The 23541-nt window shown below is 40.7% G+C and overlaps 1 protein-coding gene across 3 annotated transcripts; it reads left to right on the forward strand.

Annotated features, from left to right (window-relative positions):
- The first annotated feature begins 156 nt into the window (after nucleotides 1-156).
- CNGA1 (cyclic nucleotide gated channel subunit alpha 1) lies at nucleotides 157-19261 on the forward strand. Of its 3 annotated transcripts, XM_004579118.4 has the most exons (9): nucleotides 157-329; nucleotides 5447-5567; nucleotides 6286-6402; nucleotides 7255-7317; nucleotides 9005-9046; nucleotides 9136-9246; nucleotides 10516-10623; nucleotides 11311-11417; nucleotides 17355-19261. In XM_004579118.4, exons 2-9 carry the CDS (start codon nucleotides 5461-5463, stop codon nucleotides 18767-18769), a joined length of 2070 nt encoding a protein of 689 aa, XP_004579175.2. In that variant the 5' UTR covers nucleotides 157-329; nucleotides 5447-5460; the 3' UTR covers nucleotides 18770-19261. The 3 variants fall into 3 exon arrangements, with proteins under 3 accessions (XP_004579175.2, XP_058526120.1, XP_058526119.1); XM_058670137.1 differs by lacking the exon at nucleotides 10516-10623; XM_058670136.1 differs by lacking the exon at nucleotides 157-329 and having other exon boundaries at nucleotides 5445-5567; nucleotides 6154-6402.
- The last annotated feature ends 4280 nt before the right edge of the window (nucleotides 19262-23541 follow it).

Consider the following 23541-nt stretch of genomic DNA (forward strand, 5'->3'; position numbering starts at 1 on the left):
TAAGTCTAGGTACCTACACAGGATAATGATGCTTTGGTTGCTGTTATTTTCATCCTCGTACAAATCCGCAAATCCCATACTGTCATGAAAATCCTTCTCTGTCAATGCCATGGAATTGCCACGGAATTGCTGCTTTCCCTGGGAATAGACTAAGAAAACCAGTCATTTGTGCACATTGAAGGAAAGGGAAAAATCATCCTGCTGACTATTTAAAAAATTGGGACCTGGATTTTGACCATGTCAAGATTTGCAGCATATGCCTGGTTGTTTCGGATAGACCACTGAGAAGTGCTTCTAGAAGACACAGATTGTCACATTAGCAACCAAAGGTAAGAACCCAGGTCCATTAGAGTTACATGTTCAGTTATGCTTTCTCCTCTATTTTGATTAATCATTCAGTTTTGCTTTGTTTCCCATGTTACGTGCTTTTTAGATATGTTGATGAGTGTTTTTTGACTTATCTGTGTTTCTGGCAGATGAGTGAATATTCCACTAGGATGTAATTTCAGTTAAAAAATAATAGTAAATAAAAACCTAGCATTATTCTGCTAAACCAAATATCATGATAAATAAATGTGATTTGATTTCTGAAAATTTTAATTCTGTTGCTAGAAGTCAAACGCAGTGCCTTTAGCAAATGTGTCTTTCCCTAGAGTAAGATTATGTGTGAAGACATTTCAGAAGGTTCATGGAAAAATGGAATTGAAAGACGAGTTTCTCTTCATGTAAAAAAATTTTTTAATTACTGCATAGTTTTTTCATAATATTCATTTTCATGATCTTTCTGTAGACACATTATAGGATGGTTATCCAATTTTTTTTGCAACAGAATAAATTTGCCTTTCAATTCTGCTTTTTATGAAATTTTGAAAATACACTGGTACTGAAGTCTCTTTAAATTATTTGAAAATAGAACAAATTCAATATAAATAGTTATATAAATGAACTTCTGAGATTAAGAGCTCCAAGTCACTGGGAACTTCTTAAGTTCCCGGATAAGATAAACATAAGATAAGTTAAGGTAAGCATCTTTATAGCACCTGTGTACTTCCTTTCAAAGATAAATAGGAGGTGTGTGATAGAGCCAGAATTTAAACCACTATGCCTTTTAATTCTCTGTGACAGGCAGGTAGGTACATTTTATTAGGAAAAAAATTATAATCAATTAGTGTCATGTCTTATTTTTTTATGAGTCTAAAACTGCTGGAGGGTAGCATTTGGCATAATGGTTCAGAGACCAGTTTGGGACACCTGGATGCCACGTCAGAGTGTTGGGTTTGAATCTTCGCTCTGCTCCTGATTCTAGTGTCCTACTAATGCACACGATAGAAAGTGGTATGTCATGGCTTAAGTGGTGGAGTACCTGTCATCCACCTGGGAGACCTGGATTGGGTTCCCAACTCCTCCATTCTACCTGCCTACCTGGTGTTGTGGGCATTTAGGAATGAATCAGTGAATAGGAGATCTTTGTTTTTCTTTCTTTCTTTCTCTGTTTTTCAAACAAGTAAACTAAACAGGAATTTTTAAAAACCGAAATTGTTTAAATTACTATTCATAATGTGTACATTTTTAAAAGATTTATTTATTTTTATTGGAAAAACAGGTTTGCAGAGAGAAGGAGAGGCAGAGGGGAAGATTTTTCCATGCACTGATTCATTCTCCAAGTGGCCACAACAGTTGGAGCTGAGCCGATCAAAAACCAGGAGCCAGGAGCTTCTTCTGGATCTCCCATGTGGGTGCAGGTTCCCAAGGTTTTGGACCATCCTCTACTGCTTTTCTAGGTCACAGGTAGGGAGCTGGATGGAAGTGGAACAGCCAGGACACAAACCACAAACCAGCACCCATATGGGATCCCCGCGCTTGCAAGGAGAGGATTTATCCACTAACCCATTGTGTTGGGCCCTTAATTATATTTTTAAATATTAATGATTTCATCCTATATTGGAAGGTAAAGATTATTAAACGAAGCTTTTAAAATGTTCCTATCATTTAAAAAAAGAGATAAAGCAAAACAAAACAACAACAAAGTTCTTATTAAATATCTGACTTACAATTGGCTTTTTACATTTTGGCCTTGTAATTTATATATCTCTTAGCCAGTTTGTTTAATTACATTTGTTCTTTCACCCAGTCAATGTCAATAAACACTACTTACCTATGTCATTGCTACATCAAGCTAGCAAACAAAAAGAGTAGGGTGTGCATTATCAGGGTGTGTACGTAATTAGAAGATCTAATACTTACCTGGCATCTGGTGAGAGCCTTTGTCCTACACCATGACAGGTCGGGCAGACAAGGAAACATGTGAGATGTTCATGGGAAGATGGAGTAAATAGCATTCCTTTCATTAGGAGCCCACTCTCAATAACTAAGTCACTCTTGGATCATGGCAATAATCCAACCTCTGGAGCAGAGCCCTTGTGGCCTAATGAACCTTTAAGGCTATTAATTTTCTTTCTTTTTTTTTTTTTTTAAAGATTTTACTATTATTATTGGAAAGCCGGATATACAGAGAGGAGGAGAGACAGAGAGGAAGATCTTCCATCCGATGTTTCACTCCCCAAGTGAGCCACAATGGCCGGTATGCGCCAATCCGATGCCGGGACCAGGAACCTCTTCCGGGTCTCCCACACGGGTGCAGGGTCCCAAAGCCTTGGGCCATCCTCAACTGCTTTCCCAGGCCACAAGCAGGGAGCTGGATGGGAAGTGGAGCTGCCGGGATTAGAACCGGCACTCATGGGATCTTGGTGTGTTCAAGGTGAGGACTTTAGCCGCTAGGCCACGCCGCCGGGCCCAAAGCTATTTTCAATACGGTTTCAGTGGCAAATAAATTTCAATATGAGTTTTGGAGGCTACATTAAGACCATATCGGTGCCAAAGGAGTAAACTAACATACAGGCAAAATAGCCAATAGATGGTGGAGTCACAATGGATTATACGGTAAAAGGAACTTTAAGCTCAACTTGCCTAAGCAGTATCAATTTCTGGAGATGTTTCACTATGGAATAGGTATGATGGTAAAAATACCCTAACATAAAGAAAAACTTACTTTATCAGCCCAGCTTGATGGCCTAGTGGCTGAATTCCCTCCTTATACATACTGGGATTCCACATAGGCACCAGTTTGTGTCTTAGCTGTTCTCCTCCTCATTAAGTCCCCTGCCTGTGGCCTGGGAATGCAGTCAAGGATGGCCCAAAGCCTTGGGACCCTGCACCTGCGTGGGAGACCTGGAGGAAGCTCCTGACTCCTGGTTTTGGATTGGCTCAGCTCCAGCCGTTGTGGCTACTTGGGGAGGGAGTGAATCATTGGACGGAAGATCTTTCTCTTTGTCTCTCTTTCCTTTCTGGAAATTTGCCTCTCCGATAATAAATAAAAATTTAAAATAAACAAATCTCTTTTTTAAAAAAACCTACTTTACCATAATTCATTAATTTGTGGGATCAATTATTGAGAATTCTGAATACTTTCTGATCCATTAAAGAGGGAGAGAAATGAGATGGGTAAACCATGAAGCTCTGTAACTACTACTGTGTGTTCTTTATTCTCATTCTTGATAAGTCTGACATTAATTTTAAAGCAAATGTTTCTTGATGATGATGAAGGATCTTATGATGATCTAAGGTCATAGCTAACTAATATAATTTTATTATAAGCAATCCCTCATGTTTATTGAACCAGCATGTATTGACACATATTCCCAGTTCTAGATACAAGAGTTACGGTAGTGAACAAAACAGAATTCTTGTCCTTATGATGCTTGTATTTTCAGGAATTTAAAAAAAGAGTGCTGAAAAAATACTTACTTAATGGTTTTTAATAATTGGTTTTTGATTAAGATTTCAACTCTGCTTTGGATACTTTATATATTTTTTGTGCATCATGATAATAATAATAATGATAAAATTCTTGTAGCTGAGAAAGTGTTGGGTTTTGCTCATATGTTGGTAATAACCGAATGGAGCTTGACAGGTACCCGTGCTTGTCAAGGCATACATTGCAGCACGTTGGATCTGCTCTGCTGCAGTTTTTCATGGGAATTGTAGGCGGCTTATGACCCTACAAGGATAATAGTTATTTTCCTTGATAGTTTTGATTTCTCAAAGAGATCATTTGGAGGAAAGGGTTTCCAGAAAGAACATTGTCTTCATGTTTTTAACTTTGTAAGAAGGTTGATGGTTGTTTCTTCTTGATCTCTGAGATTATCTATAATAGTATCAACTTGCATTTACATACCTCTATAGATAGTTTTCATCTGCTACCCATAAAGACTCACCATAATAGGCAGAACAGGTGCTTTCATCTGCACTCTACCCAAGAGAAATCAGATGCACCAAGATCTCTGCCAAGGTTTCATAGCAATTTGCTGAAGAGCTGGGGTTGGACCCCAGATCTTTACTGGGCAGTGAAGAGGTGATGCTATTAGTATGTTATAACTCCTAGCGTTGGAGGCTGACTGTAAACAGCTGGTTTGTTTTAGTAGATGCCTTTAAATAGCAGCCCGCATTTGAACATGTTTGGTGTGTACAGGGTTCTAGGCACAGAACCTTTGGATTCTGCTCATTTGCATTTAACTGCACACAGTGACTGCTCCTATTGTATCTATGCTCACTGGCCCAAGCCTGACCACCTCAGAAAGTCTCCTCTAGGTTTTCTTTCTTTCTTTTTTTTTTTTTAAGACTTAATTGCTTATTTAAAATTTAGTGTTAGAGAGAGAGAGACTCTTCCATCAGTCTGATGATTCCAGGCTGAAGCCAGAAGTTTCTTTCAGGTCTACTACCCAGTGACAGGGGCCCAAGTAATGGCTTTTTCCAGGCCATAGCAGGGAGCTGGATCAGAAGTGGATCCCATATGTGTCAGGGTGCCCATATGAAATGTTGGCTCTGCATGTGGTGGCTTTACTTGCAATACCACAATGCTGGCCCCTTTTCCAGGATTTCTAAAGGAGTTTCTTCAAGGATTTTTCCCTGGTGCTGGTTTTAAGCAAGGGTGGAGGAGCCTCTCGCTGCCCAGGTGCTTAGGGAGGCAGCGTTCGAGAGGAGGAACGAACATTCTGCACTGTGCAGCCAGGACTACTCTGCCACAGGTGCTGCAGCATACAGCATTCTACTGGTTACTGGTACTCTCAGGATAGGTAATTGGATTTGAAGAGACGTCTTTTGTGAGAGCATGGGTAGAAATAACCAACTGAGAGAAGCCAGAGTAGGTGGAGAAGGCAGTGCCATGGACAGCAGTTATGCCAGCATGGCATGGGCTGGAAGCTGCTGGAAAGTGGATGAAGACTGGGTCAATGGAAATTAAGGCAATAGATCATGTCTATACTTTGCTAAAGAGTAATTGGAATTGAGTGCTACTACAGCTTGAAAAGAATGGTAGAGTGAAACTTTTGATGATAAATGTAAATATATAAGAATAATCTTTCTACTATTAAGACTTCTTTCTCCTCAGGCACTAAACTAACCATGAAGACAAGTATTATCAAGACAGGGCACTCCTTTGTAAACATTCCCAATGTGATTGTTCCAGATATTGAAAAGGAAATAAGGAGGATGGAAAATGGAGCATGCAGGTAAATCTCTGTGTTTGCAATGTGATCTGAAGTTGTTTAATTAACTATGCCTCATTTCCATTTATAATGTATGATTTTGAACTCTGTAGTAAGCTTGGGTGAATTTATATATATGGAATAGCCTAATAATAATGGATATAGATATTACTGTTATTGCTTTAGAGGTACCTCCTAGGCATCTTTTCCAAATACTATTGACTTGCTGTCAAAGCCATTACTCATTTAACATTTCAAATGTAAAGGGATGACATTGTGACAGATAAATGTGGAAAAGTACGTAAGATTCAGAATGCTAATGATATGATATAAAAATGTAATTTAAACTGGTTACCCTCTAGATAGAATATATGCAAAAGTGATTGAATTTCTTTTTAGTGGAAGGAAACATTAGAAAGTAAATTTGTAAACTTCCTCTGTCATACAACTGAAAAACTCAAATGTCATACCTCTGTTAATAGCATATTAACATCCATCAATAAAAATGTGACAATCTGAAAACATAGTTGATTAGATAATGTATTTTGCTGAAATGTGCTTGTGCTGTATGTAATTTTGTGCATTCTGTGTAGTTCCCAACTCCCTGCAGTTAAATATAGCAAGTGGGTTAGTTGGAGAGGGAGGAGAGATGAGGCAATGACACCTGTAGTGAACAAGGCTACCCCTCCACAATGGTAGGAAGCATTGTTCTGATTCCTGTCTGCCTCCTATTGGACCATAGCTCCTTTTCTGATGACGATGACAGTGCCTCTATATCTGAAGAGTCGGAAAATGAAAGTCCCCACGAAAGGGGTACTTTTAGAACCAATTCACACGGGAAGGAAGGACCCTCACAGAGGTGAGTGGTGCGATCCAGCCCCAATAATCTGCTTTTAAACTATTATTTAGATGTGAGGGCCTCTCCTTCCACAGGCTGCACTTTGCAGAACCTCAGGTGTTACCTTACTATCCACATTCCCTACCCAGCCTTCTCCCTGCAGACTCGAGTCTGTCCTATAACAACTCTTAGGCCCCCGTTCTCTATTTTCCCTGCTTTTGTCTGACCTTTCTTTCAGGGTCCTGAGGCAATTAGGATCCCAAAAGAAGCATCAGCTCTCATCCTCTTAAAGTACTTTATCCCACATGATCCTACTTCCAGGAAATAGAACACTGGAATGAATCGCTGGAAGAGAAAAGCTAACGATTTTCAGTGGGAAATGAAGAAGACATGGAGCTCTGGAGGTGTAGAGGAGTGTGGCACTGGTGTGGGTCACCGGCTCTCATCCTACAGGGCATACTCATTATTTATTTGCTTCCGTCTCACTCCGTCACCTGTTTTTCCTCCTCCTCTCACTGACTTCCTGCAGCTTTCCTACTGTTTTCATTTATCTTTTCTTATCTTCTTATTCTCCCTAATAGTCTTAAGTCTCTTGGGGTGGAGGGGTGGAGTTAATACACCCAATATTGTTCTCTCTAGGCCCAGGTGGATGCTAAGTGTGAACACTGCCCAATGGGCATTTACTAATCACACAGATTTAAGGCACTGGTATTCGGCTGCTTGTGATTCATGGGGGAATCTGCATTTTCAAAAACTATTTAAGCAGTTCTTACTAATATATAGAGACTGGAAAAGAATCTGTTCTATAAAGGTACTTACTATGCTCCACAGATGGTGACTATTGAGATGTCATGCGTTGTTTCTCATTCCCAGGAAGCAGTACTTGCCTGGCACCATGGCACTTTTCAACGTTAACAACAGCAGCAATAAGGATCAGTAAGTATATATAGAACAGAAAGCTGAAGCTTTATTAAAAAAAAAAAAAAAGACCAGTGAAAATGTTGGAATATATACCCAAATCTGTTATGGAACAAAATAGCAGTGATTTTCAAAACGTTCATGGAAATCACATATTATAAATTTTATAAATGATTTTCAAAAATTTTTATTCCAAGATAAGCTGATATTTTGATTCTATTTTACATGAATGGTTTGAAGTATGCTCATTTTTTTTGAAACTCAGTAGCAATGATATCCCGTGATTTTTTTTTTAAATAGATGAAGAATGCAGTTAAAGGAGTTAGAATTTTTGGAGTGAGTGGTCTGACCCGATGTGTTTTAATTCAGGTTCCCCAAGATGGTGGCTTGTGTGCAGAGGTTATTGGGAATGCTCCAGGGACAATTTCTGGAAAGGAGTTGGATGCAGGATTGGGTGGGGAATGGAATTGATGTACCATGTCAGGCTTCAGAGCTTATAGTAAGTACAGGTTTCAGAGTTTCCCCCTCAACAAGCTCGCAGGTCTGGGCCTTTGTGCTCGTGCATAGTTGGATAAGGGCGGGTCTTACAAAGTGGGGTAGTTTCCTTAAGCCAAGGCCAGCGAGAGGTGAGAGATTCGGTACCACAGCCCATCCACAGAGGGCATTGCTCAGATCTGCTTTCTTCATGTGGAAACACCACTGTGTGTGTGTGAAAGACCTCCTCCAGGAGTGCAATGCCAAGCCCCGCCTGCCTGCCAGTCTTACCTCCCACTTCTCAACAATGGATGCTCAATTCTGTGGGGTCATTCTCATGCACTAATTCCATTTGCACTCCAAACTTCTGCCCCTTTAGCATCCTTTCTCTTCTCAAACTTTAGAGGTCTGGGTTCAGACCTGCCAATGTCTCTCTTTAGCAGCCCTCTCTTGACTAACCTAGTGGCAGTGAGATGTTTGATCATTCATTCTTGAATCGTAAATTTTTCTTCAGACTTTTTAGCTGGCCAAGGCAAGGTATTGTGACTGTAGGTCTGGCTAACTGTAAACTCCATTCTTTGTAAGGAGTAGAAAAAGATTTCTGTAGAAAAAAGTCTTTCATCATGCAGTCTCCTCCCAAGAAGAAGCTGTGATTGGGAAAAGGTGGTCTCGAATGTACTGAACGATTCTAGTATGGAGACTGGGATTCTAATTACAATATCTTGAGCTTTTTGACTATTCATAAAAATTTTCCTTAGTCAGTACTGTTTCCTGAAAAAAAGATTGATGGTACTTTCTTGACATTCTTGATGCTTTTATTCAAAGATAAACTTAAATGAGATCAAGAAATTTAAACCTAAGTGACTATTTTTTATACATTGCCATTTCAGAATCATACTGTCTGGGGCTCTTGTTGACTTAGTTTCCCTCCATGGGCTTATGCTTTTATATCACTCCAGTTTTCTCAGTTTCCCGCATCTATTAACCCAGGTGTTTTTATTTGTTTTTTGTTTTGTTTTGTTTTGTTTTGGGGAGTGCTTTGTTTTGCTAACTGATTAGTTGTACAGTTTGGGCAGAAATTGCCACTAGGAGATGATATTACTGAGTTCTAAGTACTGGGGCATGTCTTCGAATGCAAAGCTGAGAATTCTTGCTCGGTGGAGAGGAAAGTAAATAAGAATGAAAGTCAGAGTGGCATGTGCTAATGTGACAGATATTGTTTCCTCTCTAGAGAACAAAAAGAGAAGAAGAAAAAGAAGAAAGGAAAGAAAACGTAAGTTAGACGTTGGCATGAATTATCTCTTGTTTTTCTACTTGTGCTATTTTCATCTTACCATATTTTAATATTAAATACTCTTCCAGCAAATCAGATGATAAAAATGCAAACAAAAAGGATTCAGAAAAGAAGAATAAGAAGAAAAAGGAAAAAGAGAAGAAAACCAAAGAGGAGAAAAACAAAGATAAGAAAGAAGAGTTAAGTGTTTTTACTGACATTCCAATTAGAAATAAGTTGGTGATGAGTTTTAGTTGCAAGCATAGCGTCTTATAAAGTATGCAGAAGCTTTATTATAATGAAGACTTGTAGAGACTAAATATTTCTAAACATTTGAAAATAGATATTTAGTGGCCAATGTTTAGCGTGTAGGTTAATAAACTGGTTAAGGTATCCATGTTTCACATGGGAGTCCCTGAACTTGGAGTCCTGGCTTTCCTTCTGATCCCAGCTTTCTGCTAAGGCAGACCCTGAAGCTAAAATGACAGCTCAAGAAACTGCGTTCCTGCCATCCGTGAGAGACACGGATTAAGTTCCCAGCTGCTGAGTTGGGCTGGTCCGTGCTTGGACACTGTGGGCATTTGGAAAGTGCTGGCAGATAGGAGCACTCAATTATTTCCTGTGCCTCTCAAATAATGAAAGCAAACAAATGTAAAAAATAAACATTTAAATGAGTTCTTACTAAATGTGTCAACTGAAATTTTGTTCTAATTTTCCTAACATCAATATTTTCACTGGTATGGCTGACTTTCCTCCCTAAGCATTGATGAAGGAAAAAATTACCCCTGGGAAATAGATTCCAAGGAAAATCAAATTCCTGGAATCTTTAGTACTAATTTTTAACAGCTGAAATAAAATTTGATGACTCCTTTAGCTGATTAGCATACCCCACCTTTTCTATATGGTTTATGTCTCTGATCCAGGTTTTTTTTTTTTTTTGAGTAATACAAATTTCATGAGAAGTTCTCCAAAGTAAAGAAGGCTCACTATAAAAGGCATGCTTAATATTGAGAGCTACAGATGGGAAAGAATCCACAAGTTCTCCCTCAGTGTAGTACCTGGCCACTTTGTACCTGAAGGGAGATGACAAAATTGTTGCTCTCCTACAGCCCATTACCTTTTAAAGGGTCTGTGGAATTGCTATAGTTTCCCATGATCTAAGCCGCTAGTCCCTCTCTGTGGCTGCGACACAGAAGTGACTGCTGTATTGCAGAAAACCCAGCACCTACATAAGAGTTCAACACACAGTTTAATGTAAGACTGGTCAGTTTACTCTCTGCCCGCCTTAGCTGACCAATGTCTTATGATTCATGCACTTCTGCCAAGCTGATCTCCCCGCTACAGGGTGAGCTTCTGCAGTTGACTTCTATATCATTAATTGTTGGTAACAGGCATCATCATAGATGACATGGTCAAAGAAATACTTTTGTTTCTTGGTAACCTTCTCTGTTATCTCCAATCGTTGCTAGGGTAAAGAAAGAAGTCATGATTATTGATCCCTCGGGAAACACGTATTACAACTGGCTGTTTTGCATCACCTTACCTGTGATGTACAACTGGACTATGATTATTGCAAGGTATCTGTATTGTGGCTATCCCCCAGCTTCTAGTTTCCAAGCTGCTAAACATTTTGAACTGTAGTTTTTCAAAACACACCTCATTTCTCTACCACAGATGATAAAGAAAAGCTAACATTCCCAGTATGCTTTCCTTCGACCAGGAGTTCTCTGTATTGGGATGAAGAGGAGTGTGGGGAAAGACATTAAAGGTTTTTATTGCTCATGTAATTAGAATGTTGGCAGAAACTTTGTGTTTTATTTGGCCTTCAAGAAGCGCAATGTTAATAATGTTAGGGGGAAAAAAAAATCAAGGATTGGTGTCTTCTAGATGGTAAACCTCTCAGTTGTCAACACCCAGTGCAATTTCCTGTGCTGGGTAGAGCTAGTCAATATGAACCTGGTGGTTAAAAATGTATTCCACCCAACATATTCTGGTTTGAGTTTATGGCTGGTTATTTTTAGTTCATGTTTTTACGAAGCCAGCTAGTATAACGGGAAAGAATGTTGGAATTCGGAAGTATTTGAAAATAAAATCCAACTACTCAGGAAAACATCTGGGAAAACCAAGATTGATTAAATGAATTCTGATGGTTAATCCCTGGCCTTAGTGTGTTATACTTCTCGTCTGATCAATGTTATATCAAGAAGACTTCTAGTTAAATTAGCTCCACTTGCTTTTTATGCATTCAACTTTCTCTTTTACAGAGCATGTTTTGATGAACTTCAATCTGATTACCTAGAATATTGGCTCGTTTGTGACTACTTATCAGATATAGTCTATCTTGTCGACATGTTTGTACGAACGAGGACAGGTAAATGTGTTCAGTTTTGCTATCTTAAAATTTCATGCTTTTATCTGCATCATACAATTAGAAATTCCCAAAGCTAAGCTATTTTCACAATAAATGCACAGAAACCCACTCACCGGCCGGGCCACACCACACTCATTCAGAAGCATGTTACTAAGCAACCTGGTGAGTGTGGTTGGTTTGCCTCTCTTTTTCCTGATTGCTAGACTCATGCTGGGTGACAGGAATAGAAAGTGCGAGAATATTCTGCCAGCGCTGTGGGGAAAGGAGAATTGCTGCCTATTAGGGAGATACCTTAAAGAAGCCTGGGGAAAAGTGTCATTGTACCCAGCAGAGCCACGTTAGAAATTGTGCAAGAAAACATCCTTCAGTCGATTTTGTGGTTCCTGACAGCGCATCATGAACCAGGGAGAAGCATTTGATAGCATCCTATTTGAGGTGTTTTTGTTAAGTAGGTATAAGCTCATTGTTTTTACAGTGTTGCACATGGGGCAACTAAACTAATACACACAAAGTAGAAACTTTGTTCTTTGCTTTAAAAAAAGCATTTTATTTAATCTAGTGTTTCCAAGATATTATTTCAGCATATTATCATACAAGATTATTGATAAGTTTTAAATGATTTTTAATGTTATTATGAGAACAGATTTCATGTATTACATAGGTAAAATTTTGACAAAATAACCTAAATTCTTTCTCTCTTTATTCTCCTCTTTATTTCCTCTCTGTTTTTGCTTCGTTAATTTTTACAAAAATGTAATTTCAATCTATTCTGTAATCACAGGCTTAATGCACCTCTGACCATAACATTCAGTAGGTAAAAACAGAAAAACTACAGTTCAACAGGAGTTTGCAAATTGTCTGTTCAAGTCCTTTGTTCACTTTTTAACTGAGTTGCTTATTTCGTTGTTGAACTAGTTGAGTTCTTTATTAATCCTGAGTATTAATCTTTTATCAGTTGTATGGTTTGTAAGTATTTTCTCCTATTCTGTGTCCTTCATTTTGTTCAGTGTTTTTACTCTGCAGAAGCTTCTGAGCTTGATGTAATCCCATTTGTCTGTTTTTGCTGTAGTTGCCTGTGCTTCTAGGGTCCTTTATAAGAAATCTTTGGCTTTGCTAGTGTCTTACGGAGCTTGCCTCATGCTTTCTTCTAGTAATTTATTGGTATCAGGTTGTAGCTTTAGAGTTAACACAGTGAGTTAATTTTCACATAAGGTACAAGACATGGATCTTGTTTCATGGTTCTACATATGTAGATCTAATTTCCCCAGCACCATTTGTTGATGAGACTTTCCATTTTACAGAACGCCACAGGCAGAGGCTTAATCTATTATGCCACAGCTCTGGCACCAACATTTATTTTAAATAACTGGGTAATGTAGCATTGGGTATGTGAACGTTTACTGGATTGCATCTTCCTGGTGAATTGAGCCATCAATCATTATGTAATAACCTTCTTTGTCATTTTTGTCAGTTTTTATCTTAAAATCAATTTTGTCAAATGTTGGAATAATAAGGCTCATTGAAAATTTCTATTTACATTCTTTCATTTTAAGTCTGTGTGTGTCTTTGTTAGTGAGATGTGTTTCTTGTAGGTAGCATGTAGATGGGTGTTGCTTTTTAAATTGATTTAGTTAATCTGTATCTTAACTGGATAATTTATTGCTTTTCATTCAGTTATTATTGGTGAGTCATGACTTAGTTGTACCATCTTCCCATAAATATTCCTATTGTTAGTTTGGATATCCTTGGTGCTATCATTAGGAAATTTTCTGCCTTCCTGTTTCTCCTTATGCTGGTTATTGGCTGTTTCTGTGTGTATTACATCATTAAGTATGACAAATTGTTTCAATTTTTGTTTTGAAGGTCTTTATCTCACCTTCATTTATAAATGGGAGCTTTGCAGAACACGTTAGTTGGGGTTTCCAGCTCTTTCCTTTAAGGACTAGGGCTGTAGCTCTCTGTTGTCTCCTTGCCTGGAGGGTTTCCGATTAGAAATCTGCTGTCAATCTAACTAGATGTACTCTAAAGGTGATCTTTTATTTTTTATTGCCATTTTAGCATCTTTTCTTAGAGTGTTACTTTTGATAGTTTGAACAGAATATTTCATGGTGAAGATCTGTGATAGTGTCTATTTGGAATTCTGTGTGCTTCTTGTATTTGAATATCGGTATCTTTTTCCCGATTTAGAAAATTTTCTGCTATTATTTTATGAATACATTTTCTAAGTCATTCTGCTTTTCCTTCAGGAGTGCCAAAGAAGCCTATGGTTTTTTGTTGTTGCCTGATGATATCTCCTAGAACCCAAACACTGTTTTCATTTTTTTCCTCCTTCACCACTACTACTGCTGTACTTCTCTTCCTCTTCTTCTTTCTTCTTCTTGTGTGCAACTGTGATAGTTCAAAAGCCTTCTCTTCCAACTCAGATATTCCTCGTCCTCACCCAGTCTGTTGTTCAGGGTTTCCACTGTATTTTTTATTTGATATATTGAATTCTGCATGTCTAATACTTTGGTTTGATTGTTGTTTAACATCTCTATTTTCCAACAAAATTTCTCATCAGTGCCGTTCATAGAGTTTCTTCATTCATATAACTGCTTCTCAGTGTTTTTGAGTAATTTAACAATCAATCCTTTGGGATGTCGTATTGTTCTGCTTGTTCATATTTCTTTTATTTCTATAACTGGTATGCTAGAGAACCATGTGAAGTCTTTTTCTTGGGAATGTGCCCCTAGACACAGTAGGATGCCTGTACCTTCAGGGAATATCAGATATATATCCTGGTGGACCCAGAGCTCTGGCCAGGGTTTGTGGGTGGGACAACAGTCCAGGGTAACTCCCCAGATAGGATGGTAGCTCTATAGTCTGTAGGGCAGAGGTGATTACGTGGCTGCATAGTTACTGTCTCTGCCCTCCTCTGTGCCAAGGTGAACCTCTCTTTGCCTACATACCTATCCCTTCCACGCGGGCACATGAACTACACAAAGAACCTATGCACTCTTTAGTGTAAGCACGGAGTCCCAGTCTACAACACAGTCCCAGGGTTACCACAGTCCCAGGCTATAGCAGATCTGCTCTCTGCCTTGAGAATCTCTCCATCCAAACTGATTAGCTCCATCCCCGAGCTAGGCACTTTATAGGGGTTAGAGGAGAAAGGACATGTGCCCCCCCATTCTCAGAGTTAAGTGGGAACTCTGCCCTATCCCCTGCCAACTTGTCTGCCAGACTCAAAGTCAGCAGGGACCACAGATTTCTCTGCCCCTGCTCTGCCCTGCCGCCATGAAATCATCCACCTGCGGTCAGTCAGTGGGGCCCACAAGTCTCTCCCTGAGGTAGGAGCACCAGTGAAGCACAGCTGCATAATCCTCCCACCCCGCTCTGGGAAGACATCCTTCCTGCCAGCCTTTGGATGCTGGGGTCGCTGGTGGTGGCTCACAAGCTACTGCTTGTCTGCACAGTCCTGGCTTCTCTGTGGTCTCTCTTCTTACTGTAGGTTTTTGCTGGAAACTTCTCTCCAGCCATCTTCCAGGAGCACAGATCCTCTCATTTGTCTGGTATTTTCCCATGATCAATAGCAGCATGTCTTTTCTCTACTCAGTCATCTTGGACTCCTCCTGCCAACCCCCTAAGAGTAGAGAAACTTTGGAGAATCATTGTATAAAATCGAAACTTTTTGTAAACATTGTTCCCTGGAGAAATGATCCACCTGCAACATCTAATGTTCAGCTCTGGTAGCTAGCAAGCCTAGGAGGAGGGGGAACACATACTTCCCCTAACATCATATATCTGAGCATTAAAACACTTAAGTCCAAAACTTGAGACCCATTGTGACAGTGTAGAAAGGAATTTCCCAGGTAACAAAAAGACTGAGGTCAAGAGTTAGCGGTGAAAATGCAGCCTCAGAGGCAGTTATACTTAAATGAAAAGGGGAAGGCACGGGTAAGAGAAACAGCAGGGCAGGTACCCACAAACTGAGGGTAGGGTTGATTTTCTGAATGAGCGGTGTGAGTTATTAGGCTGATGCAACCAAGATGTATAAGGTCACAATAGATTCCCTGCCACAGAAATGTGGTGGAGGGTTAAGTGCTACACATCAAGCAATTCTGTAGCATCAGTTCTGTATCCTACAATTTAACTCAGTTCCGACACTAACCCGAGTTAATCCAGACTCTGAAGGTTAAGAATTCATTCTCCCAAGGCCATTCTTCACATCAGATGCCAAACATAAGCCCCAGACTATCAAATGTGCTCATGTCTGTTTGCGTATAAATCAGTAGTCCCATAATCTCTGTCTCAGGTTACATAATTTGCTAGCATGGCTCACAGCACTCAGGTAAACACATATTTCTTGGTTATTATAGGATATAGAGGAAGACCCAGAGGAGGAGATACACAGAACAAAGTCCAAAAGGGTCACAGGAACAGGAGCTTGGGCCTGGCAGCATGGCCTAGCGGCTAAAGTCCTTGCCTTGAGTGCCCTGGGATCCTGTGTGGGCGCCGGTTCTAATCCCAGTGGCCCTGCTTCCTATCCAGCTCCCTGCTTCTGGCCTGGGAAAGCAGTGGAGGACAGCCTAAAGCCTTGGGATCCTGCACCTGCCTGGGAAACCTGGAAGAAGCTCCTGGCTCCTGGCTCCTGGCTTCGGATTGGCTCAACACTGGCCGTTGTGGTCACATGGGGAGTGAATCATTGGACAGAAGATCTTTCTCTCTGTTTTTCCTCCTCTCTATATGTCTGACTTTGCAATAAAAATAAATAAATCTTAAGAAAAAAAGAACAGGAGCATATGTTCCTGTGTATTTAAGGTACGTAGCACCTGGCATATGGGTGTGTTCTTCAACCTAGAGGCTCTCCTGGTCCCATAGATCAGGGATTTTTACGGATGGCTTAACTTGTAGGTGTTGCAAAATCTTTTGTTTTTAAAGAAAGACTTATTTATTTCTATTGGGAAGGCAGATTTACAAAGAGGAGAGACAGAAAGATCTTCCATCTGCTGGTTCACTCCACAAGTAGCCACAAAAGCCTGAGATGATCTAAAGCTAGGAGCCAGGAGTTTCTCTAGGTCTCCACGAGGGTGCAGGGGCCACAGGTTTTAGGCCATCCTCAACTGCTCTCCCAGAACACAAGCAGGGAGCTGGATGGGAAGTGGGGCAGCTGGGACACAAACTGGTACTCACCTGGGGTTCCAGTGCATTTGAGGTTGAGGATTTAGCTACTAGGGCATCTTGCTGGAACTGCATTGTCAAATATTGATTTAATATCCAGCCCTGTGTTCCTTCCTGGAGGATATGGGATGCAGGTAAGGACTGACTGAAGTTTCCACGTGTCTAAGCATGGCTTAGTCTTCCTAACATTAGCCTCCATCCAGGTGTTCAACAAGAGTGGCATCACTGGAACAAAAGACACTCTTACAACCTAGGAAGTTGTGAGGGGTTAGGAGCTGTGTGTTAGGAAGTGGGGTCAAATGTCCAACATCAGCACATAATTCTTGGGAAATTGTGAGGATTTTAAGATCTCTGTGCCAGAAAATTAGGATAAAGCATACATACACACCCAGACACACACATACAGATGGGGTAAGGTTTTATAGGGTTGTATTACAGTGTCACATGAACATAATTCATCAGAGGAATTGCTTTACCTCTCTGGTGATGCTGGATGTAGACAGATTTGTAGAAACATGCACAATTAAAATATAAATATATTTGTATACAATCTTTTGGTTTTGCACTTAAAAAGTTCTACTTTTTAGTTCTACAACAGAATGTTTTTCAGAGTCGTATGTTGATTGTTACTCATGTCTTATCACACTGCTAAAGGCATACTTATTGAAAATGGTTCTTGGTTTGAACTCAATAAATTTAATTGTGAATTACTTTAGAAAAATTCACAGTGACATTATAGAGAGACAATATTAGATTGATTCTTTCCTTTTGTTTTAGGCTACCTAGAACAAGGACTATTGGTGCAGGAAGAACGCAAACTCATAGAAAAATACAAATCAAATTTGCAATTTAAACTTGATGCTGTGTCAATGATACCAACCGATCTGCTGTATTTTAAGTTGGGGTGGAACTATCCAGAAATCAGACTAAATCGGCTCTTAAGGATCTCTCGTATGTTTGAGTTCTTCCAGAGAACAGAAACAAGGACCAATTACCCAAACATCTTCAGGATCTCTAACCTTGTCATGTATATTGTCATCATTATTCACTGGAATGCATGTGTGTACTACTCTATTTCAAAAGCTATTGGATTTGGAAATGATGCATGGGTCTACCCTGATGTTAATGATCCTGAATTTGGTCGTTTGGCTAGAAAGTATGTCTACAGTCTTTACTGGTCTACACTAACTTTGACTACCATTGGGGAGACACCGCCCCCTGTTCTGGATTCTGAGTATGTCTTTGTGGTGGTTGATTTCTTAATTGGAGTGTTAATTTTTGCTACCATCGTTGGTAATATAGGGTCTATGATTTCCAACATGAATGCAGCTAGGGCAGAATTTCAAGCAAAAGTTGATGCTGTCAAGCAATACATGCATTTCCGAAATGTAAGCAAAGACATGGAAAAGAGAGTAATTAAGTGGTTTGACTACCTATGGACCAACAAAAAAACCGTTGATGAGAAAGAAGTCTTGAAGTATCTACCTGATAAACTAAGAGCAGAAATCGCCATCAATGTTCACCTCGACACGTTAAAAAAGGTGCGTATTTTTGCTGACTGTGAAGCTGGTCTATTGGTGGAGTTGGTCTTGAAATTACAACCCCAAGTCTACAGCCCTGGAGATTATATTTGCAAGAAAGGGGATATTGGACGAGAAATGTACATCATCAAAGAAGGCAAACTCGCTGTGGTGGCAGATGATGGAATCACTCAGTTTGTGGTGCTGAGTGATGGCAGCTACTTTGGTGAGATCAGCATTCTTAACATTAAAGGCAGCAAGGCTGGCAATCGAAGAACAGCCAATATTAAAAGCATCGGCTACTCAGACCTGTTTTGCCTCTCAAAAGATGACCTCATGGAGGCTCTAACCGAGTACCCAGATGCCAAAACTATGCTGGAAGAGAAAGGGAAGCAAATTCTAATGAAAGATGGTCTGCTCGATCTGAATATTGCCAATGCTGGTAGTGATCCCAAAGATCTCGAAGAAAAAGTCGCTCAAATGGAGGGCTCGGTAGATCTTATGCAGACAAGGTTTGCTCGGATCCTGGCTGAGTATGAATCTATGCAGCGGAAACTGAAGCAAAGGTTGACGAAAGTGGAGAGCTTTCTGAAACCTCTTATTGAAACAGAATTTTCATCTCTTGAGAGAGCTGAAATAGAAAGTGGACCTACTGACTCCACACAGGATTGAGAGTTTGTCATTAATCATGTGATTAAGGGCTACTGTGGTTGGAAAGGAGACACTCAGCTGGGAATTTTTCCCAAAAGGAACACATGTTTTGTTGCACAGCACAAAGTCTACATACTCTTTGTGGGGGTACCAGAATGAAAGAAAGGTATTACTGTGGAATTTTTCGTAGTGAATATGGCAAAGATATAAAGTGACGAACTTGTCAGTATCAGAACCTCACAGTTTTTCCAAAAGTATATATGTTCCTTGTATGTAATCATCTTGGCAAAAGCAAGTATATCTCACTTTGATGCCATTTGCATTCAGACTGACAGGGAGCTATCATGTACTTCATTTTTGGATGCAATTAAAAAAATTAGAATGCAATAAAGCGAACATGATTATGCAACTATTTCAAATATGATTCATTTGATTACTTTGTAGGGAGTTCAAGACCTTGTAGCGCTTCATGGTCACTTAAGGACATAAACATTGTTTTGCTCTACAACTCAGGAAAAGCAGTTGGGAGAAACATCTTCCTGATGAAAGTCCGATGAGTCAAACTTTATGACTATACACTAACACGTAGATTGAAGTGACTAATATTGAATGCTAAAAAAGAACAAAATGTTGTAGAGTCATTTATGTTTAAATTCTCTGATTATTACAGTCTGACACCAGTGACCCTGTCTTGCCTCTACTTGCCCAGCAGTAAGTAAAAGAGAAGGTAGTGGGCCTGGTGCGATGGCCTAGTGGCTAAATCCTCCCCTTGCATGTGCTGGGATCCCATATGGGCGTTGGTTCATGTGCTGGCTGTTTCACTTCCCATCCAGCTCCCTGCCTGTGGCCTGGGAAAGCAGTTGAGAAGCCCAAAGCCTTGGGACCCTGCACCCATGTGGGAGACCTGAAAGCAGCTTCTACCTCCTTGCTTCGGATTGCCTCTGCTCGGGCCTTTGCAGCCAGTTGGGGAGTATACCAGTGGATGGAAGATCTTTCTGTCTTTCAAAATATCTGCCTTTCCAATAAAAATAAATAAATCTTAAAAAAGAAATAAGGTAGTAAATGGATGGGCAATTCCAGGGCAAATTGTAATAATGTAAGAAAAGGAGACCTGAAACTAGCGTGGAACAGTGTGAGTAATCCCTGGGACTTGTGAAAATACAGTATCCCAGCCCGATGGTGTCAGAAGCTCACGTCCGCGAGACTCCACAGTGATTCATACATATGATGAAGACTTTTTAAAAGATTTATTTATTTTTGTTGGAAAGGCAGATGTAGAGCGATGAGAGACAGAGAAAGATCTTCCATCTGTGGGTTCACTCCCCAGATGACTACAATGGACAGAGCTGAGCCAATCTTAAGCCGGTTGATTTCTCTGTGTCTCTCATATGGGTGCAGGATCCCAAGGTTTTGGACCATCCTCCACTGCTTACTCAGGCTTTAAGGAGGATGCTGGATGGGAAGTGGTGCAACTGGTACATGAGCTGGTGCCCGTATGGCATCTTGGTGCCAATTACGGAGCATTAGCCAGTTGAGGCATCATGCCAGCCCTCTACTCCCATTGAAGTTTGTGAAGCATGTACTGGAGAAGCAAGAAAGAGGTCATGGAGGGATGGTTCTAGAAAAAAATGGGGAGCTATCTGGTAAGTGTGTGGCTGTGAAAGACATTGCTAATCAGCCCTACTACTCTATGCCTGAACCTAGGTGTGGTTCAAAATAACTCTCAACACCGGATACTATTGTCTGGCCCCTAGCCATATCAGTCTCAGCGCAGCCTCCAAGGGCAGGTGGGTGCTTTGGGGCTGATTTGGGTTAGAGACCCAGGCAAGGGTGCTGATTAGCTGACCCAGGCCCAGTGCTCTGTAAATCCTGGACAGCCACAACATGACTAAACATGGCTTGTTATTCTAACATTTATTTATCTGGACCATGATCAGGGTGTCAGTGTCATAATTGATTCCACGCTACCCTAGAACATACCCACTGAACTACACAGTGTGTCTTTGCAATCTGATATTTTTCTTCTGAATTTTACCTCTTTGTTCAAGAACAGCCATCAAGAATTTCTTCATTGTATAGATGGCCTAAGGAGTGGTGTGCTGTGTAGTATATGTAATGCGATTTCTTTCTGAGACAAATGCTGCCTTTCCTCTTCTCCCTATTTATTCTCCCTTCCATCTGTGTTTTATTCTTTTATGTATGCACTTTCTTACCTGATATAAGAACCTGTAAGACACTATGAAGTGGTTTATTGATGTTCCTATCAGACAGATTTGACCAATAGAGGATTGAGTGATGGATATACACCTGACTTGGGGCTGGCCCAGTAAAAACATCAGCCCCAGCAGGCACAGCACACGGGAGCAGGTGAGTGCTTCGGGGCTAATCTGGGTTAGAGAAGCAGGCAAGCATGCTGATTTGTTGCTCTTGGGCCTGGCGCTCCGTAAATCTTGCTGATGCTGACATGGCTGATGTTTGATTGAAAGATTTGTGGTAAGGAGGATGTAGCCAGTTTGCTTTCCATGATTAAAGAGCTCTGGTAGGCTAGGCTAGTGATGAGTGTTCTGGTTTAGGTACCTGGAGTACATGCAGATGTTCATGAGTGGATTTAGATTTAGATTTAGATTTAGATTTTTTTTTAAGTTGGGACATGTGACTTTGGGGCAGTTCAGCGAGAGAGTTGACCTGGGTACATGCAGATGCTAAAGCTCTCCTTTAAGCAATCCATAAACCAGCCATATCTCAAGCTGATTCTAGGATGTGATTGGTTGTGCAGAAAGGTATCTTAGCACATCAGGACAAGGACAAGATTAGCATGAGCACAGAGAGGGAGGAGAGGTACTAAAACTGGGATTTGAAGATCCTTCACATATTCATCCAAGAGAGCCGGGTTAAGTCAGGGCAGGGAGGGGGTAGAAACTAATTCTTGGGAATAGACATTGGCAGTGGTTAAGCTGCCACATGGGACACCTGCATCCAACATAGGAGTGCCTGGTTAAAGTCCCAGCTTTCTGTTTGTTTCTGGCTCCAGCTTACTGTAAGGACACCTTGAGAGGCAGCAGGTGATGGGTTCTTTTGTTTTTTTTTTTTTTAAGATTTATTTATTTTATTACAAAGTCAGATATACAGAGAGGAGAGACAGAGAGGAAGATCTTCCGTCCGATGATTCACTCCCCAAGTGAGCTGCAACGGCCGCTGCGAGCTGATCCGAAGCCGAGAACCTGGAACCTCTTCCGTGTCTCCCACGCGGGTGCAGGGTCCCAATGCATTGGGCCGTCCTCGACCTCATTCCCAGGCCACAGGCAGGGAGCTGGCTGGGAAGTGGAGCTGCCGGGATTAGAACCGGCGCCCATATGGGATCCCGGGGCATTCAAGGCGAGGACTTTAGCCACTAGGCCACGCCGCCGGGCCCGGCCGATGGGTTCTTGACACCCATGTAGAGGACCCACATCGAGTTCTGCATGGCTGGCTTTGGCCTGGCCCATGCTGGCTGTTGTGTGTATTTGAGGAGAGAATCAGGATGGGAGATTGATGTTTTGTTTGTGACTCTTCTCTGCCTTTCAAATAATAATAACCCGAACCTTCTTGTCTTTCCAAAGTGTTCAATGACTACTTTGCCTTCTCACCTCTTTTCTAATGTAGCATTGTATACAAAGAGATTACTTCATGATTTTGTATGCAGGTTTTTGAAAGATTTATTTATTATTGGAAAGGCAGGTTAATAAAGACAAGGAGAGACATGGAGGAAGATCTTCCTCTAGAGGGCTCATTCGCCAAGTGATTGTGACAGCCAGAGCTGAGCTGATCCAGGAGCTTGAAGCTTCTACTGGCTCTCCCACATGGGTGCAGGGTGCCAAGACTTTGGATCATCCTCTGCTGCTTTCCCAGGCAACAGGCAGGGAGCTGGATGGGAAGTGGAGCAGCCGGGATACAAACCTAGGTCCATATGAGGTCCTGGCAGTTGCAAGGCGAGGATTTTAGCCACCCTGCTACCGTGCTGGGCCCTTTTGTTTTGTTTTATTATTATTATTTTCCATGTTACAGTTTTATAGGTATAGGGAGTCCCACCACACACTGCCCTGCCTTAGTTCTCATTTTCCCCTGCCACACTGTTTTCCTCCACATTATTGTAATGCCATAGTCCTTCAGCATCAGTTGCCAGTCTAAAATTGTGCTGTTTAGGTGCATTTTTAAATAATACATTGTGGTTTTTATTATTTTTTTTATGGTACAATTCCATAGGGTGCAGGCAATGTCAGATGGTCCCGCATCGCATTGTCTAGATACGTCCAGTGGTTTCACTGGGAGTCCCTCTTTGATCTGGAAGTAGGGATACATTCTGCTTTGTATCTTCACATCTGAATATGATAGTCTCGATTTACGCCGTCAGTATACATTCCCTTAAATGAGAAGCCAGGAAACAAAGTCAACAACAGGTATGAACTTAAAACAAAAATTTTACAGCAACATGCAAGTTGAAAAACGTGCCACTAAATAACCAACGAATGGGTGAAGAAAACACAAAAGCCTCTTGGATAAAATGATACCACTGTGCAATCCATGAGCCAGCAATGAATTCAACAAGAGAAAAGCAACTATTTGGAAGAAATGAAAGTGAAAACCGTCAAAATACATGGGCTGCAGCAAAAAAGTATGGAAAGGGTTATTGATCCTATAATTTTGCATGAAGGCTGCCTTATATCAGAGAGAACATATGGTATTTGTCATTTTGATGTTGGCTTATTTCATCGAGCATAATGGTCTCTAGTTGGGACCATCTAGTTGTAAATGGT

Source organism: Ochotona princeps, chromosome 11, assembly GCF_030435755.1.
Source record: "Ochotona princeps isolate mOchPri1 chromosome 11, mOchPri1.hap1, whole genome shotgun sequence".
NCBI classification, from domain to species: Eukaryota; Metazoa; Chordata; class Mammalia; order Lagomorpha; family Ochotonidae; genus Ochotona; species Ochotona princeps.